The 15,313-nt window shown below is 35.4% G+C and overlaps 1 protein-coding gene and 1 pseudogene across 1 annotated transcript; both read left to right on the top strand.

The window, feature by feature from the left end:
• Nucleotides 1-2,162: 2,162 nt before the first annotated feature.
• LOC132309259 (probable protein phosphatase 2C 47) lies at nt 2,163-13,159 on the top strand (annotated as a pseudogene).
• Nucleotides 13,160-13,963: 804 nt separating this feature from the next.
• On the top strand, nt 13,964-14,637 carry LOC132306434 (large ribosomal subunit protein uL11m-like). The gene has a single exon (XM_059803819.1). It carries the CDS (start codon nt 14,021-14,023, stop codon nt 14,486-14,488), a length of 468 nt encoding a protein of 155 aa, XP_059659802.1. The 5' UTR covers nt 13,964-14,020; the 3' UTR covers nt 14,489-14,637.
• The last annotated feature ends 676 nt before the right edge of the window (nt 14,638-15,313 follow it).

The raw sequence follows: 15,313 nt of genomic DNA on the forward strand, positions 1-15,313 counted from the left end.
AGCAAATGAACCTGTTAACTCATTTGACCAGACACATAAAAATTAAATTAAAACATCAATATAATGATTAAAGAAAGGAAAAGCTCTCCTCTTTCTTCTCTGCAACAACGTTATTCATACATGGCAAACCTATATAGCCTTTAGAAATCTTTCTCGACTGCAAGTTATTGTTGTTTCACTTTGAATCATCAGATTTTTTGTTGTAATTAAAACCGTTAAATCTTGCGTTTAATGCTTATTGAGCTCAAATTGGTGTCTGGTGACCAAAGCCCAAATGGTTGTTTGGTGGAAAGAGGCGTCATTTCTTCTATATATGCCACTGGGATACTCATTTCGGATTATTCGGTTTCAATTCATTCTTCTACCCTCTATCAACATGAACTCAATCCACGCGGGTATGAGTTCAAGTCATATTGTCCGGTGGTTCAAATTAAATGGACCTTAAATTCGATAGTTGTCATAGTATGGTCAATTGGTCCGAACTAACTCGCTAGGATCAAACCCAACTCATTATTAGTATAGATGTATTTTTTAATCAAATATTAGAAAGTATTCAGTAGAGAAGTTTGTATGTGAAGTTATTGGTGAATGACAACCATTGTCTCTTAGGATACTTAGATGGTTCAATATCACGTTAGTCTTAAAATACTAGTTTCGATTCAAAAAATTATTATTATTATTATTATTATTTTATTACCTTATTTTGCATGTAAGTAAATATGTAGTTGAATATTTACTTAATTATTTTATATATATTATTATTTATTTCATGTGTATATTAGTATAAATTTGTTGTATCTTAAATACCATATGAATGATATACGGAGTATTATCTAGTCGTAGACGCGGAAACAAAGATAAAATTTTACCCATCCTTGATCAAGGAGATTGGGAGGCACCTATCCGATAAATTAAGTTCGCAATCTTTCATGGAATGCTTCTACAGTATGAGTGTGTTTATTTATTTATTTATTTATTTATTTTATTCAATGCGCGCATGGCGCGCATGAGGCTTGGCCTTAGTGCCCCTTGGCCGCGACGACGCACATTCTTCATTTTGACTTTTCTATCTCGTTCGGACTCCGAATCAAATGATTCTTGAGTTTATCTTCGTTAATTTTTCATTATCTATCCAATGGTGTGCTTGGTAGCACCCATAAATTTTTAAAAATTACCATTTTGCCCCTAGGGCTAAACTTGTCCGTTTTTAAAACGTCGCTTCAGCATTTTGTTTTCTTTTTAGTTTGTGACTTCATGGGAAGTCGTGTTTATGTTTTAGGGATGATGTACATCTCTCGAGACTTTGTTTTCATGTGAAATGATCATTTTGCCCTTGGGGTCATACTTGGTCTATTTTCACCTTTTCGCTTCCGCATCTATTTTTTTTCTTTCGGTTCCGTGAATTCATGGAAAGTATCCATGGCGTCTTAGGGATACTGAACATCCCTGTAGATTTAATAGCCGTTATGTAGGGTTGATTATGGCAAACGTGGGTTGGCAAACGTGAGTCAAACGTTGGTCTGCCACTCTCCCTTATTACCACGATTATTGGCTCAAATTTGGTATAGTAGTTTTGGATGGTTTGCCACTCTCTCTGTTTTGGCAGACATGGTCAAACGTGGGTCTGCGACGTGAGTCACTGTTTTGGCAGACGTGGGTCTGGCACCATCCTTTTTATCAGCACTCTACTATCGACATATCAGCTAAACTCATGCATCAATTCTCCTGTAAATAGAGAACGTCGGAAGACTTTGTAAAATATCCAAGGATACTCTTGATTAGAAATGTCCAGATGCTATCACCTGACTTTATATCTGAGCCATCTTATTAATGACTGTTTTGTGGACCATTTGCATTCTTTATTAAAAGAATCCAGGAGTAACTTGCTATGGACTTGTCAATTATTTCTCACCTTCCTATATTTCATACATCCTACTTGATTAGAAATGTCCAGATGCTAGCCATCTTATTAATGACCTTTTTTGGGGACCATTTGCATTCTTTATTAAAAGAATCCAGGAGTAACTTGCTATGTACTTGTCAATTATTTCATTTTGGGTGACTTCTGAAGGAGAAAGTTCCCTACCAAGGAGCATGTACTTCCAGAGTTCCCTTATTATTTTGCCCTTTCAATTATTGTGCTTGTTTGAGTTGCCCGATGACATTTGTTGTTTATCTCACAGGTGTTTGATGGGCATGGTGGTGTTGATGCTGCGTCATTCACTAGAAAGAACATGCTTAAGTTTATTGTTGAGAACTCTCATTTTCCAGTAGGGGTAAAAGGAGCCATTAGGAATGCTTTTGTGAAAGCTGATCATGCATTAGCAGATGCTAAATCTCTTGATAGAACTGTTGGGATTTATATGCCCTGGCATAGCAAATTCCTATCTGGATTGTATTGACATATGTTCCTGACATATCTAAAATATTTATGATTTATATAATTGGTGAATTCAATGTATTATGTTTCAATTCACTATGAAATTGATAGTGTCCAGTTAATTACAAGAAATATTTATATATATGTATGTGATGACAATCAATGCATGATATATAAATAGTAATTATAAATTGTTCATAGTCGGTAATTATGGATGGACTCATAATTAATTAAGACTTGAACTGGATCTGCGTTAGGTTGAGATATATTGCGAGAGCCGTCGTATGCAATTACTCCCTATCACTGTCATGGCATGTGACTCTTAAGCATGAGAAAAGTATAGACTCTTTTATTAATTAATAATTACTTTGATTTGTTCGGCGGATTCTTCGGGATCCTTAGACCGACACTTTGGGTAGTTATGTAATTAATAGTTAGAGGGTTATATTTTCAATATTTGCATCATTGCTACTTGTATTTATTTTGTATTGATTATGGTTGATCACAAAGTAAATTCGAAGGCCTTCGTGTGTTTTTAGACAAAATGATTTATTATATATTTATTTATTTAAATTATTATTTTTGTCAAACAAATGTTTTATTGTGATCGAACCAGAAATAATCAAAGGTACCAAAATAAATATATTAATTAAGTAGTCGGATTGATGGCTATATTTATCCGATAACTAATTATGCATAGAGGGGTCAAAGTGCAATATTGACTTAGAGGTTATTTATTATTTAATTGGAGTTCAATTAATTTCTTTTAGTGGAGTAGAAATTAATTTATGAATTAATTGAATTGGGTCCATGGACCGGGCCAATTATTAATTCATTGTAGCCAATAAAATAATAGGCCCAATGGATTCTCACTCATAGCCCAATTTGATATTGGAATCATATTAGATTTGAGACATATGAATTAGAGATGGAGAAGGATTTGTTGTTTCCTTTTCTTTATTTTTATGTTGCCTATAAATATACATGGTCTATGTATATTTTAGGGTGTGATTTTTATGAGAAGGAAAAAGGAATAAATTTTCTCTCTCTCTAGAAAATTAGGGTTTATGTTATCATCTAATGGAGGCTCCCACAAGCCTAGTTTTCCAAGGTCATTCATGGGGGCATATGAGTGATTCCTAAAGGCAAAATAATTACCAAGAAGATGGAGATCCAAGGAGAAGGTATCTTGCTAAGGGATCTACAATAAGTGAGAACATTCACTTTAGAGGAAAGTTTTAAAGGTTTACTCAGACCTTTGATGTAAGTATTCAATCCATTAATTGAATGATACATCATATTTTTATTTTTGCATAAAACTTGTCTCTATGTGATGAATCAAGATCTATGAATCAAAATCCCTCGAAAAGTTTTTAAAAACTTGCACGTTTCCCAACAGTGGTATCAGAGCATGGTTTGATTCATTACTAGAGATCATAATTTTATGAAAATCATCATTCATGGATCCAAAATTATATTTTTATTGATGTATGTTGATGTATGATTTAATATGTTGATATATATTGATACATAATGATGTATGAATAATTGTGAATGAATGATGATGTATGGTTGGGCCATGGATGAAGCTTATAGGTTAAATTAATGTAATTTTATCTTTGGATGAATGTAATTAAGGCTTTGATTTAGCCGTTTGAAAGTTCAATGATGTAATTTAATTTTTTTCCATTGTATTTCAAATTGTAAATATTTTTAAAGTCATGTAATCTTCGTCAAAGGATGCTATGAAGCTTCAAGAAGGTCCAAAAGGATTAAATTATGCTTCAGTAATTTTCGGAATTTTTCTGGAATTTTTTGAGGCTTAATTTAATTTTCTGGCATTTTTTCGGATTTTTTGGAATTTTTTCGGCGTTTTTCCGGTGGCCGGAGCTTCGCCGGCGGCGAGAAGGGGCGTCGGAGGTGGCCCGGATCAGGTGTGGCGTCAAGATGGTGAGCCTGGCGCGTGTTCCACACGCGCCAGGAGAGTGCACATGCTGGCGTGTGCATTGCACGCGCCAGCCAAGGGAGCTTGAACTCCACGCGCGTGAAGGCGCGTGGAGGCGCGTCCCACGCGCCCCAGGCGCGTGGGAGCGCGTGAGTGTGCATTCCACGAGCCCCAGGCGCGTGCCGGCGCGTGGGAGCGTGTGGGAGCACGTGCAGCTTGCCCTAGGCGCGTGCCAGCGCGTGTGAGGTCCTCCGGGCTCGTTTCAAGCGGCGTTTTGCTTCTCCTGACGCGTACAAGCTTCCTATGGGTGTTTACAGACAGTTGAAGGATGCCCGTACAGCAAGAATAGTTTTTAAATGTTAAAAGCTGAATCCATTGGCCATTTAATTTGCTTTATCTGTCATTTATTGTTGTATGTGATGCATGAAATAATTAATTGCTAATTATTATTGTTCATGCATTGGATCCATGATATTTATTTAAATGGCTTGATTTATATTAATTAAATTATGAAAATTAATTGGATTAGATTACTAATTAATTTGAGGGCACTTATTGGGAAACGAAAAATTGATTTTGTAAATTATTTTTAAAGTGTGCTTCAAATTAAATATTAGTGAATCGTTTAAAGTCCAAATATTTTCTAAATTTAATTGGATTAAAATCAAGACGTTTTGCATGCATTATATCATGTAAATGAATAAAATGAAAACCCTAATTATGAATGATTAAAAATTGAGTGGGAGCGGGGATTTTTATACATTGCCCCATGGCCTTCGTTATTAAAACCATTGTAATTAGATCTTCAAAAATAAGGCCCCACGCATGATTTGAAGAGTCTTAATATTACAAGAATGGTTGTCTCATGAAAATAAAAATATTAAATGTTCATTATAATTAGATCTTTAAAAATAAGGCCCTACGCATGATTTAAAGAGTCTAGATTATAATGACAACATATTTAATGTTTTATTTTTCATTAGAGCATTAATAATGTTATACACTCAATCTAAAATCAATAGTGTTAGCTCCCCAACGGAGTGGTCTACACTAGGTGATTTTAGAAAGGCTAAACATAATCGGGAGTCATTTCATATAGATAGACAAGGCATTGTCTTAAGAGATATGGAGATGATGGGATTTGCCCGCCAATAGCAATAATGAACTTCGCCAACCGAATAAGTTATTGGTGTATTGGTTATCCGATTTTTCATGCAGTGGTTAAGGGACCCACATACTATTTTAATGGAAGTGCTCACCTAATAGTAAATGAATCTCAACAATAGTAATAATGAACTCCTCCAACAGGATAAGTTATTGACATATTGATTGGTTGATTTATTATGCTACAGAGTTGAGGAACCCGCATTAATTAAAAGGGATTGTTCACCAATAATGATAATGATCTCTTGTTCGATTGAGATTTATTATATTATGTGGTTAACAAACTCATTTTAATTTTAAATATGCATGACAGAATTAATAATTCACCTTGCATGTTGTATGAATGCATTTATATTCAGATTAATTATGTCTACTCCAGTTTATCTGCTTGCTTACATATTCTATGATATTGGACCTTATTTATAATGACTGGAAAATGAGCTTAGATATTTTATTCACAACGTAAGGGTACAAATGTATTTACTACTCCTAAACCTAATCCTTTTACTTTAAGATACCCAAGAGAACATTAATGCTTTGAATAAGTGAAATAACGCAAATGAGACGACTTGGTGCAATATTCTAGAGTTTACCTCGAATACGCTCCAAAGCTAACATTTACATTATTTTATTTTCTTTAAGCATCATGTTAAATATCAATAAGATGTTTTGGTGAGATTAGATAGAGAGTATGCTGAAGTACTATATCAGACTTGAATAGCATCAAGATAGCCTAAGGAACTCCAGTATGAAATCGAATTTTGGAAAATGATTGTTTATTATTTAAAATTAGCTGGAGATCAATAGGGCTGACTTGGGTGGTAAGTTTCAAGTTGACATGATTATTGCCTTGTTACCAAACTCATTCGACTCTGTTAGAGTGAATTAAATAAAGAATCAGTTTGAGTTCACACTCGCTGATATTCTTATAGAATTAGTAACAGATGAAGGGATAATCAAGAGTATGGGCGTTCCTATCAATTTAACCTAGTCTATACCATCTTCTTCTAGGCCCAAGTGGATGGGCAAAGCAAAGAAGAAGGATGATAATAGGACTAGGCTAGCACAAAACATAGGTATCTAAAAGGTTAAAGGGAATAAGGCAGTGTATGTTGAGGGCGAATGAAACTGTTTCTTTTGCCGTTAACTAAGACACTGAAGGACAAACTGTCTAAGCAATGACGTGGCATAGGAAAATATATATTTAATTATTGAGCCATATTATGTGGTTGTATCTATTGATTCCTGATGGATAGATTCTGGAGCCACTAAACATGTTTGCAATTTATTGTAAGGATTTCAGGAATCCAGAAGCCTTGATGATATGGGTATATATTTATCTTTTGACCTGATGCCAAGGTTGTAGTTAAGTCAGTGGGAGTATTACATCTGAAATTAGAGAGTATGAGGATATTAGTATTAGAGAACTATCTTTATGCACAGAAGTGAAACGCAATCTCATTCTTATTTCACTTTTGGCTTATAAAAACTAGATCGTTATTTTGTAAAACTGGTTTTATAAAATTGAATAGATATGTGATTGCTTCTGGTGCATTGAAAGATGGTTAATATACTATAATCACAAGCTCTTAAGATTTGCAGGATGTAGAAACTAATGTTGCATCTTCTAGATTGAATGTTAAGAGAAAATTTGTTATTCCTGACTCATTGTATTTTTAATGTCTATTTTTGGGTTGTTATCAATCAAAATAAGATTCAAAGATTGGTCAAAGAAGGTTAATTACCTAGTGAGGCAGGGGAGCCTAAACCAAACTTGTGAACACTGTTTTGAAGGATAGATAACTCTTAGGGCTTAATCAGCCAGATGAAATAGATATAAAGGACAATTGGAGTCGGTACACACTGACACGTGTGGTCTTATGAACATCCAAGCAAGATTACTCACGTTTTGGATAAGTTTATCTGATGCAACACAAGTCTTAAACTCTTGGTATTTTCTGAGAAGGTTAAGACTGATGTGGAACACATATTAGGTAAACTTGTCAAGACACTTCGATCTGATCGAGGATATGAGTATTTCTTGGGATAGTGCAAAGACTATATGGTTAATGAGGGTGTTGTGTACCAGTTTTCCGCAATTGACGCTAAATTAATTTAGGTGTCAAATAGGAATAACAGAATTCCACTTAACATGGTTAGATCTATGATCAGTTATGCCACATTATCTCTTTCATTTAAGAGTTTAGCGTTAATGACATCGATGCGCATTATGAACTGCATTCCATCTTAGTCTGTCTCAAGGATACCGTTGAGCTGTGTTTTTGACTAAATCTTAGTTTGAATCACATGCACATATGGGGTAGTCTTGCACATGTGCACTTGATATGGACAAGTAAGTTGGAAACAGATCATATGCATGATAGATTTGATAGCTACTCTAAAATGTCACTAGGATGGATTATTTTATGATCTCAAAGATAAAAGTTGATTGTTTTCACTCACTGTTTATCTATAGGAGAATCATATTATGAATCACATACCTAGTAGCATAATGTTAGAGAATTTGGTATGAGTACCAGATGTACCACATCTGAACACACTTATTATAGAGATTGAGAATAATATATGAATTCCCTATTGATGCGTTAGCATCATCTACTACACAGATTCTTGCATCGGTACATTGATGTAGTGGGAGGATTATCATCCAATTCGACAGAATCATGTTTTTAGGTAAGACCATTATGGACATCCCTGTTAAACATGAGTTGGACCCAGTAAGCTACACGGAAGCGTGAACCGATGTGGATACAGATCGTTTTGGTGAGTTACTATGAAATCAGAGTTGGAATCTATGTATTCTAATAAATTCTGGGATCTTGTAGAATTTTCTAGTAGGGTGATTCCTATGGAAGGCAAGTTAATCTACAAAAAGATACCAGAAGATTTCTTAGTGAATAAATCATGAGTGTACAAGGGAATGTCATTATTTTTCTTAATTCTATATATTGATGACATCCTACTCATTTATAATGACGTGGAAGTTTTGTCATCAATTATAAGGTAGTTGTTCAATTACTTTTAAATGAAGGATTTTCAAGATGTAAGCTATATTCCTAGGATCAAGCTTTTGCAAGATCAGGTTAAAAGGAAAATAGGCTTATCTTAATAATCCTACATTGATAAAGCTTTGACCAGGTTTGGTATGCATAACTCAAAGAATGAGTTCTTGCTTTATTGATATGGATCGCTCTCTCTAGTAAGTAGTTTTTCAAGACTAGCAGAGGAGATTGAGCAAATGAGACTAGAACAATATGTTTCGGCATATGAGAGTCTCATATATACCATGGTCTATACCAAACAGGACATCCGCTACATGGTAGGGATAGTCAGTAGAGATCAGTCCAATACTGGACTTGACAACTGGTCTATTGTGAAAAATATCATTAAGTACCTAAGGAGAATCAATGATATCATACTCATTTATGGATGTGATGATATGGTCCTAGTCAGGTATGCTAGTTCTGATTTTCAATCAGAAGTAGATACTATGAGGTTCATGACTTAGTGTATGTTCACTTAATGGAAGGGAAATCAGTTGGTAGATTGTCAAGCAGATTTCAACTGTTGACTCAAACCTGCAGGTGGAACATATTGCAGCCTTAAAGGTGGCAATATAAGCCTATTGGTTTGATCTCACTGATTTAGAGGTTGTGGAGCATACTAGCCTGCCTATCGAGCTATATTGTGACAATAGTGCAGAAGTAGTCCAAACCAATGACCCAAGGTTCCATAGAGGAACAAGATACACTGAGAGGAAGTATCATGTTCGACATGATATTGTCCGGCAAGAAAATGCACTTGTAGTTAAAACATTGCATTGGAACACAACTTTGTTGATCCATTATCAAAGGTGTCATTGATCAATAATTTTGAGCATCATCTGGATAACATTGGAGTTAGGTGCAATTTGAATTGGCTATGAGGGCAAGTGGGAGCTGTTGGGATTTATATGCCCTGGCATAGCAAATTCCTATCTGGATTGTATTGACATATGTTCCTGACATATCTAAAATATTTATGATTTATATAATTAGTGAATTCAATGTATTATGTTTCAATTCACTATGAAATTGATAGTGTCCAGTTAATTACAAGAAATATTTATATATATGTATGTGATGACAATCAATGCATGATATATAAATAGTAATTATAAATTGTTCATAGTCGGTAATTATGGATGGACTCATAATTAATTAAGACTTGAACTGGATCTGCGTTAGGTTGAGATATATTGCGAGAGCCGTCGTATGCAATTACTCCCTATCACTGTCATGGCATGTGACTCTTAAGCATGAGAAAAGTATAGACTCTTTTATTAATTAATAATTACTTTGATTTGTTCGGCGGATTCTTCGGGATCCTTAGACCGACACTTTGGGTAGTTATGTAATTAATAGTTAGAGGGTTATATTTTCAATATTTGCATCATTGCTACTTGTATTTATTTTGTATTGATTATGGTTGATCACAAAGTAAATTCGAAGGCCTTCGTGTGTTTTTAGACAAAATGATTTATTATATATTTATTTATTTAAATTATTATTTTTGTCAAACAAATGTTTTATTGTGATCGAACCAGAAATAATCAAAGGTACCAAAATAAATATATTAATTAAGTAGTCGGATTGATGGCTATATTTATCCGATAACTAATTATGCATAGAGGGGTCAAAGTGCAATATTGACTTAGAGGTTATTTATTATTTAATTGGAGTTCAATTAATTTCTTTTAGTGGAGTAGAAATTAATTTATGAATTAATTGAATTGGGTCCATGGACCGGGCCAATTATTAATTCATTGTAGCCAATAAAATAATAGGCCCAATGGATTCTCACTCATAGCCCAACTTGATATTGGAATCATATTAGATTTGAGACATATGAATTAGAGATGGAGAAGGATTTGTTGTTTCCTTTTCTTTATTTTTATGTTGCCTATAAATATACATGGTCTATATATATTTTAGGGTGTGATTTTTATGAGAAGGAAAAAGGAATAAATTTTCTCTCTCTCTAGAAAATTAGGGTTTATGTTCTCATCTAATGGAGGCTCCCACAAGCCTAGTTTTCCAAGGTCATTCATGGGGGCATATGAGTGATTCCTAAAGGCAAAATAATTACCAAGAAGATGGAGATCCAAGGAGAAGGCATCTTGCTAAGGGATCTACAATAAGTGAGAACATTCACTTTAGAGGAAAGTTTTAAAGGTTTACTCAGACCTTTGATGTAAGTATTCAATCCATTAATTGAATGATACATCATATTTTTATTTTTGCATAAAACTTGTCTCTATGTGATGAATCAAGATCTATGAATCAAAATCCCTCGAAAAGTTTTTAAAAACTTGCACGTTTCCCAACAAGAACTTCGGGTAACACTGTTCTGACTGCCCTTATATTAGGAAGGTGAGAAGCTGAACTACTTTTGCTTGACAGTTGGCTTTAAATTTTGAATGTCATTGGTGCTGAATGAAGTTCACACTATATTCCTAGAATTGATATTGAGTTCCCATAGATTTAGTTTGATAAAGATACTGAAATCATGTTAACAAATATAAATTGAAATTGAAAAAGAAGAACGAAAATTTTGCTGCTCGTCCTGATATATTGGGGATTAGTTTTAGTAATTGTGTCCTTGACGTGGAAAGACTCGTAACTATGTAAAAAAAAAAAAAAAATGACTCCAGCAGCATCATCAAATGCTCTTTATTATGCTATTAACACTAATGTGATTTGAGATTGAGACATCTGTTCTCTTGTCTGCTGCTATCATGACTGCCTTGACCATCATCCATTTTTCAATGATAATCCTGATTTTGTAATACAGAATCTCCCTGAGATGGACCTAAGCTCATCAGGATGATATGATACACAAATGAACATTTTTGCAGATTATCATTACTATTATCATTATTATTATTATTATTTTAACACCCTTTTCTAGCTTTCTGTTCTCAGGTTAGGACCTAGGTTTACCGTCCGCTTAGCTAGAGAAGCCATTTTTGAAAAAATTAAGGTCAAGAGCATCACAGGACCTCTACTCATGTGCATTCGAAATTGATATGTTCAGAAGGTTATATACACTTTTAGGTGCATACTTCACACAAATCTAGTGTTAGGCTTGTTCACTCAGTGTTTGGATATCCCCTACAGCAGAATCAGTTCTTTATATCGAGATCGGTGGCTGTAAATGCTTGTAAAGTGCGGTCCATGGTTAAGTTCATGAATTGAAACATCTAATTTGTGGGTCCGTCAATCTGCAAATTGGAGAGGAACTCTGCTGAACCATCAAGATTTTCTATAAAAGCAATAATTTGTGCAGAAATTTTTCCTAGTACTTTTCCCTCTAGGGTAGCATCGTCAGAAGATGTCATTTTCCCTACAGTGCTTTGCTTTAGTGTTGACTGAGGAAATTGGGCCCCCGTCAAGGATCAAGTTCTTTGATTGGATGAAACCTCTCTTAAGTCTTTTCCTAGATATTTTTCCTCATTTAATTTTCAAATGAAAAATAAAATAATTATTAGGTAAAGGTTCATTTGTCTATGGTCTTGGCTTTCTCTTTTAATTTTTTTCTTTGGACTGTGTTGGTTCTAGGCTGACTTTTAATTTGGTGAGGTCTGAAGCATAAGATCCTCAAACAACCTGGTAACTGGGGCCATAATTATATGAAGGGTGGGGACTCAGTTGAACATCTTCTCTTTAATTGTGAATTTGGTCGGTCTGTTTGGAAATGGTTAGCAGAATTCTTCAAGTTGAACTGGGGCCATAATTATATGAAGGGTGGGGACTGTTTGGAAATGGTTAGCAGAATTCTGGTTTATGTTTAACACCCAACACATCTGGTAAATTTACCTCAATTTGGTCCCAAGTTTGATGCTTTATTTACCAACCTGTGCTAATCTTCACCTCTCTCATTCTCTAGCACAATTTTCCCCATGATGACCATGGATACCCTGACATAATCATATTCTCTCTTTCAATTTTGTCTAATGCTCCTTCCTTCTACAGGACCATGCTAATTGCTAATGCCAGGGACTCTCGAGCTGTACTGGGCAAACGGGGAAGAGCAATTGAACTATCTAAAGACCACAAACCCAACTTCACATCCGAAAAACTAAGAATTGAGAAACTAGGTGGTGTTATTTATGATGGTTATCTTAATGGCCACTCGGGAGACTGGCACATGAAGGGACCAAAAGGTTCAATCTACCTCTGAGCCAGAGTTGGAGGAGGTTGTTTTGACAGAGGAAGACAAGTTTTTGATAATGGGCTGTGATGGCCTGTGGGATGCGATGAGCAGCCAATGTGCAGTAACAATGGTGAGGAAGGAGCTCATGTTGCACAACGACCCTGACAGGTGCTCGAGAGAGCTTGTCAGAGAGGCGCTCAAGCACAACACCTGTGACAACCTGACAGTTGTGGTGGTCTGTTTCTCCCCAGACCCTCCCCCTCGAATCCAAATACCTAGATCTCATAGGAGGAGGAGCATATCAGCTGAAGGGTTGGATCTCTTAAAGGGCGTCCTGAATAATGTGTAAGAAAAGAATTGTTCAACGGCTTGTACAGACATGACTGGAGTTGCTACTAGCAGTGGGGATTTTTCCTGAGTTTCTTCTGCCCCTCTTCGCGGTTGGACATTGCTGATTCTAGAGTCAAAAAAAAAATCATATGCATCCGAGTTCTGTACGATTTTGAAGCTTGGGAGTAATGATTTTTTTGATCCTCAGTGTCAGTAGATTGTAAAATTCTTGTTATCACTAACATTAGCATGTAATCTCATTGTTATAATACTTCATTTGCATTGATGAGAAATGTTAAGAGATTAGGGCACAAGCAATGCAAAGAAAACTTGAAAAAAGGATGTGAGTCATGGAATAATATTATGATAAATTGACAATGCCTCTTATGTAGTTTATTTTGGCAACAGAGCTATCAAATGAATTGTTTGTTACTTGTTTCACTCTCTATTTTCATGCCTTGTTGCACTAAAAGTCCCTCTATATATTCACCTGCTGTGGAAGTCAGTCCAAACACATCCTTACTTTATATATATATATATATATATATATTTTCCTTCTTGTCCATAAAATGAGATTTTATTGACCAAAAAATAAAAAACACATTCACATTCTACTTTTCTTCACTTGCTTTTATATAAGAAATAAATTGACAATCTGAAAAACACATTCACACGCCCACAAGTGACAAGAAAAATACAATTGCACCCCACTTTGAGGGTTAAATTTGTCACTTCATTTCATTATTAATTTTAAATCAGTGAAAAGTTGAATCTTTCCAAAGGGGAAAAAATAAAAAAATAAAAAATCAACTCCCTTTTTTATTCTGAAACATCTGATCCAGCCCATTGGGTTGAAAGGTGTGGTTGTGGGGAAACCATTGACCACCGAACCATAGGCCCAAAAAAAAACATCAAGAACCCAAACATTTTCTATTTTTCGTTTTTTTAACTCACTCCATTTTACACACGCACACTCTCTCTAAGCTATGGCGACGCTGAAAGAGATCTTAACCCGGAGGCCGGTGGCGGCGACGATCAGGCTCACCGTCCCAGCTGGAGGAGCTCGGCCAGCTCCGCCAGTTGGACCGGCGCTGGGTCAGTACAGGCTTAACCTAATGGCTTTTTGCAAAGACTTCAATGCTCGGACTCAGAAATACAAGCCGGATACGCCCATGGCCGTGACCATCACTGCTTTCAAAGATAACACCTTCGAGTTCACCGTGAAGTCTCCGTCGGTCACTTGGTACCTCAAGAAGGCCGCCGGCATTGAGTCCGGCAGCAGCCGACCCGGCCACGACATCGTCTCAACCCTAACCCTAAAACACATTTACGAGATAGCCAAGGTAAAGCAATCCGATCCCTATTGCCAGTACATGTCTCTGGAGTCTATTTCCAAGTCCATTATTGGCACTGCTAACACTATGGGGATCAAGGTTCAGAAGGACTTGGATTGATCAAATTTTCTAGAAGTGTTCGTTTTTCAATCGAATGTTATCTTTTTATTTTAATCTTGAAATGGTTCTGTAGCATCAGAGAACATGTTTGTTTGTTGTGATCTCAAAGAACATGATTTGCATATATATTTGTTGTTTCTTGATGAAAAGTTAAATGTCTGAATGTGTCTTTGGCTAAGAATTAACTGGGAAGTGAAATGGTGTGTGGAAAACGAAATATAAGCTTATCAGTGACCTCATTTTTCTTAAGCAATTTGCTTTCCTTTTAGTCAATTCTTTCTGGAAACCAAATATTAAGCAAATGAAGCACGTGATTGGGATAATTGTTTTGTAGATCAATTTATATATCATCTGCTGCTGTTGAAAGACATATAGGGAAATCTATATATTATATCAATTAATCCTATGAAGAAACTATTTTAAACCAGAGAATTGCTTAAGAAAGAGGGATCCTCTAATACATGAATTTCTTAGTTGTTATGGAGCTTGTGTTGCTATGACCTGTTTAGGAGTGTATATGGCGTAACCAGGTATTAAGATGGGTTACTACTTAATTTTTTAAGTCTGAAGTGTTGCTTAGATAATTGTGAGTTGTGATAATGAAGTGAGGTGATGGAAACTTGGCAATTTATTGAACAACTTAGTGGAGTGCAGAACACAATGTAGGTGAGTTGGTTGAGGTGATAGCTCTAGAACTACATCTCAGGTTCAACTCTTTCTAGATATACTCAATTCATGTAGTTTAGAAATGATTGTGTGTGTTTTTTAGGAGTTAGTCTCAACTACATAATTGTGACACCCTTTGCGTAACCAGAAAATAAAAAC

Source organism: Cornus florida, unplaced genomic scaffold, assembly GCF_030987335.1.
Source record: "Cornus florida cultivar Cherokee Brave unplaced genomic scaffold, ASM3098733v1 CherokeeBrave_3.0.0_Hap2_Chr05, whole genome shotgun sequence".
NCBI lineage: Eukaryota > Viridiplantae > Streptophyta > Magnoliopsida > Cornales > Cornaceae > Cornus > Cornus florida.